Genomic DNA, 5,000 nt, shown 5'->3' on the forward strand with positions numbered 1-5,000 from the left:
TTCGCTATTGTTTTTGAATGAAAAGAGTAAAAGAACTCTTTTTTAGTGTTATGTGGGGTGTAGAATGTTTTTGTGGAAAAATCCTTAAATTTATTTATGGTAATATAGGAGAGAGTTAATGTTTTTTTCAAAAACTATTTATTTTTTACTTTTCTGCATTGTCTAGCACTGTTTTATCCACACTTTTTTCATATCTACATATTAATAATATTATCACATAGTTATCACAGTTTATGTACGGACAAATGATGACAAAATTTGACCCATCGTCTCAAAACGGTCTCAATCGGAATGACCCAGATGCTTAAAATCTGAATTTAATGTTACACTGGTCAAAAAGTTCAATTGTTGGCATTAGCACCCTAAAATATGTATCCATTCTCCTCAATAAAAACATAAAAACTCAACACAAGTCTGATATTTCTGGCTATAAATTCAATTTTCAACATCTTTACCAACCCGACTTAATACCGTTTTGAGGCGAAGGGTGACAAATATAAAAATCAAATCTAAAATTATTACTTACAGTCGCGGTATCAATTAATGAGACAAGAATATCACAGTCAGTCTAAAAACGTTTTTTATATGTCGGGATGAACCGTCGCCATGGTAAGCTTATAGAAGGTATGCATGTGGCGAAGAAGCTCACCACATTGCAATCCGGAAGTATAACATACCAACACACATACTCTGTGTAACCTTGAAGGTTTATAGTCTGGTTAATACAGTTTAGTGAGAATTACTCAAAAACGCGGATGGCAAAAAACAATAACAAATACCTGAGTGACGCCAACCTCAAACTATCTATAGATAGTTCGAAGTTGACGTCACTCAACCTCTGTTATTGTTTTTTGCCATCCATGTTTATGAGTAATTCTCACTACACTGTATTAACCAGACTATCAAAGTTCATGGTTACACACACAATGTGTGTTGGTCCGTTATACTTCCGATGGCAATGTTGTGAGCTTCTTAGCCAAGCGCAAACTATCTATAGATAGAATGCGCTTGGCCAAGGAATTCACAACATTGCCATCCGGAAGTATAACGGACCAACACACAAACTCTGTGTAACCATGAACTTTTATAGTCTGGTTAATACAGTTTAGTGAGAACAACTAACAAACGCGGATGGCAAAAACAATAACAAAGGCCTGAGTGACGTCATCTGCATACTATCTATAGATCGATTATAAGTTGTATCATTTCAAAGGCATATTATACAATATAGAAAACCAAATAATCAACAACCCCATTTAACTTCAATTAAAATCATTTTGCAATTATTAAACACACACACACACACACTCTCTCTCTCACACACACAAACACACACATACACACACTCTCTCTCTCTCTCTCTCTCTCTCTCTCTCTCTCTCTCTCTCTCTCTCTCTCTCTCTCTCTCTCTCATAAACATACACAAACACACACACGCACACACAACGGAATTCTTCATTTTGGTCAAAAACAAAAAAAAAAAAACAACAAACAAACAAACAAAAAAAACCAACAACTTTCGCCTCATGCATTGAGAGGAGTGTAGGGCTTAATACTATTTTGACATAGTAATTGAATGTTATTATAATTGATAGATATATGTGACCAAAGGCGTCAGGCATTGTATGAAAGATGAAGTTGAAGAGAATATATATCTACACCCCCCAAAAACAGGATTGAACAACGATATTTTATTTATTCTGATTTATGAAGAAAAAATAAAGTGAAATAAATCCACTATTCTGTAATTGAATGTTTAAACTATCTTGCCTTTGACTAAGCGCCTTTCGCATCCTTGTCATGTATTTGTGATGCCTCGGCCGCTTCTTCCACCCTATTTGGTTTTCTGCCATAGATCTTAAAGACAGATGGTCTTATGTTAAATCTACTCGCATTTTAAATTATCAAAAAACACGCCAAGTAGTTGGAGTTTGGCATTAAAAACGCCAACTTGGCAATCCCGGCATTAACTACTCGGACACTTCGCCGTCCGGAAGATCATTTTGCTTTGTAAGAAATTACAATCATTCTCTTCAATAAATCAAAAATCTAGCTCAAGTTTCAAATTCTTAAACTTGAAACAAATTAATTTTCAGTATCTAAATCACCACGACATAATACCGATTGGAACTGACGTGTCACATTTCGGTTCAAGTTGTTTTTAACTGTTCAGAATTTTGGTACCAATGATGGGGAAAAAAAAAGTTTAACAGTTACATAAAACGTATTCATAATTTTGATTTTTTTCCCTCCGTTAATGCAAAACTCTGATTGTCGGTTATTCCCAAGCCTGGCCTATCCCCACTTTGTTGTTAGACTGAAGTTTTTGACAATGTCTTCCTATAAACCTGAAGAAGCATTCGATTCCTTCCACAATGGCAATGGCCGAGATACTACACAGCAGGGCCAGCTGGCCCCCGATAAGGGCCGTGGCCACGTACCACGGGTATACTTGACTCTCGCTCTCAACCTCTTCGTCCATGCTAGAATAATACACGCGCATTTTAGAAAATCGCTCTCTAGCCTGGGAAATTGCTTCTGAGTCCGATTCCGTCGAGCTGTCTCCAGAACTGCCAGTAGACCTACGTACTCTGGTCAAGGAATCGCTTCTTAATTTGTCACCACTTTCTATGTCCAAACCTGTGTTTAGATAATAATATGTAGACTGGACATCCATATCGTTGGTATTGTCTATGACTTCTGTTTGCCAACTCCGGTAATAATTTTGTTTGACTGTTTCGTTGTCAATTTCATCGCTACGACGGTTGGTTTTGATATCCTTCTTTGTTTCAGTTATGTGATTAGAGGACGGTTGTTTATGCCTGTTATTATTATTATTATTGTTATTTTTTAACGTATCTGCCTCTCGTTTACTTAGTAAATGTGGATGTGTGTCGTAGAATTCAATGGGATCCACAAATCCAACGGCTCCACCAGCTCCTCCACCTCCTCCTCCCCCAGCTCCCGCTACAGTTGTATCCACAGCATCTAAATCAGGAGGTGAGGTCGTAGACACGCTGCTCTGAGATGCTGTAGATGCTGAAATTGAAGTCGTAGCATCTGTCGACGAAAAAAGCGAATTGCTTTTGTTTGCTGATGTAGGCCACACCCCTGCTGATACACTGACGTAATTTTTAGCACAAGGACCCGTGGAAATAGACGATTTTAACGCTAGAAAGTTGTCCTGTCCAGGAGAAATTGTTAGGTCGTCGGATCTTGAGCATGATGATGTGGGCTGTGGTTCCAGCAAAACACGAAATCCCTTGGTTTCACTGACGTAAGGAACGTATTCATCTATCTCAACATCTAGTTCTAAGGTCAAACCAGTCCATGAACCTGACTCATTCGTACTTCGACTGTTAAAACTGAAACAGTTGCCGTAGTAGTCGTCAACATAGGTGGTGAAATCTGAGGAAGAGCACGCCTGACCATGGAACTGACAGGACAGTAACATATCGGACAGCTGATGTCCGTAAACAGACTTGAGCGAGTTTGGGAGTTTAGAGTATTCCTGTCGAAATAAAGTAGGGTCGAGCTGTCCGTCCACGCACATTGTGCATTCTTCCCCACTTCCATAATAAAGATCTGCCGAGTCAGAATCGTCTGTGCTAGTCGTTTCTACATACTGTTCAAAATCGGATAAGTACGAAAGCCGAACAGGATTGAGATTGCAGATGGTAACTGTAGGAAGATCCAAAGTTGACCTAGATTTCACTTTTCGAGTCACCGTGCTCGGATTGTTGATGATGTCTTCTAGCAAGAAAGCAGCAAAAACAATTGTAGTGATAATGGCGACTATGACCAGCCCGATGTAAAATGCACGGACTGGGAGACTTCCGCGCGATACCCTGCCGACTCCGTGGATTGGAGAGACCTTGCTGAAGGTGGTCGGTGGAGAGTTGGACGTGGGTTGGCGTTGTTGTTGTTGTCGTGGTTGTGCTGATGGCGGTCTCCGGGATATGGCCGAGGAACGAGAGTCCAGCATGCGGACACAAGATGAAGACATAGTTTGTATCAGTTTACAGTTGTGTACATTGGATAAAGTTATTTTAAAATCATGAATTACATCTTATGCCTTATGACATTTCTCAAAAGGAAAATAAAAAAGGAACACAATTGAATTATATATTTTTTTAATTATACAAAAGGCACACATTTTTGTTGAAATGTCAAATCAGAATTTTTTAAATTACTATTTTGAGATATGGCTTGCTATCGTTATTTTATAGTTTGTTTAAAATAAACCCAGATATATTAAGTTTCAATATTAAAAATGGTTATAATAAAATGATAATTATAATATCTACCCTTCCATGGCGATTTATAATTCTTGTACGTGGTCAATATTCCAACCGCAAAAGTAAACAAGTTTAGCCGATGAGCAATAAGATCAAAAATCTAAAAAGGAACTAGATATCTAAAATGCTCGAAATTGAAATACTGAAAGAAGTACATCTCATAGAAACAGCAATGCCGACGAGTTTTAAATATCGTTGAATTGTATCCCGGATCACTGATGTCCTCTCCTCAAACAAAGACAATAATATCCGTCAACAATGAGTTAAATGATCCTTTACGGAGACAGTCATCTTTAACAGCAAACGAGGAGTTCGTGGTTACCAGGTTACCGGTGGCCGGTGTACGTGGGTGGTTGGTGAGGTAGATCCACGCAGAGATAAATTTATTGATATCTGCAGCTGCAATCTCAACTGTTTGTATTATGTCATTTGGTCACGGTGCGATCCGATTTAATTGTAATACACGCTACGTTGTCTTGTCAGGTTTACGTGGAAAACTGGACTAGTCTTCGTGCTATCGTGTCCTGGGGAATAAGTAAGAATTGTAAAATATTAACGAGAAGGGTAATAATAATAATAATAATAATAATAATAATAATAATTATAATAATAATAATAATATATCTTTATTGTCCCCCAAAAAAGTGGCAATTTGTCATTTGGTTACACATTTATAACAATACAATATTGACATAGACACAC

The 5,000-nt window shown here is 37.9% G+C and overlaps 2 protein-coding genes across 3 annotated transcripts in view; one reads left to right on the top strand and one right to left on the bottom strand.

Moving 5' to 3' along the window:
* LOC144981141 (uncharacterized) overlaps window positions 1-4,534 on the bottom strand; it is a 5,886-nt gene extending 1,352 nt beyond the window's left edge. Inside the window, exons 1-2 of one of the 2 annotated variants that reach the window (XM_078929289.1) lie at window positions 4,308-4,534; window positions 1-3,950 (exon numbers count right to left, since the gene is read on the bottom strand). The exon at window positions 1-3,950 is cut by the window's left edge and continues 1,352 nt beyond it. In XM_078929289.1, coding sequence (XP_078785415.1) covers window positions 2,279-3,950; window positions 4,308-4,315 — 1,680 coding nt within the window. In that variant the 5' untranslated portion in view covers window positions 4,316-4,534 and the 3' untranslated portion in view covers window positions 1-2,278. The other variant, XM_078929288.1, reaches the window with a different exon arrangement.
* Window positions 1-5,000, top strand: part of LOC144981140 (uncharacterized) — a 66,179-nt gene that overhangs the window by 15,968 nt on the left and 45,211 nt on the right. The window lies entirely within an intron of this gene.

Source organism: Berghia stephanieae, chromosome 10 (genome assembly GCF_034508935.2).
Source record: "Berghia stephanieae isolate SIO BIC M18660-M18661 chromosome 10, UCSD_Bste_1.3, whole genome shotgun sequence".
Taxonomy (NCBI): Eukaryota; Metazoa; Mollusca; class Gastropoda; order Nudibranchia; family Aeolidiidae; genus Berghia; species Berghia stephanieae.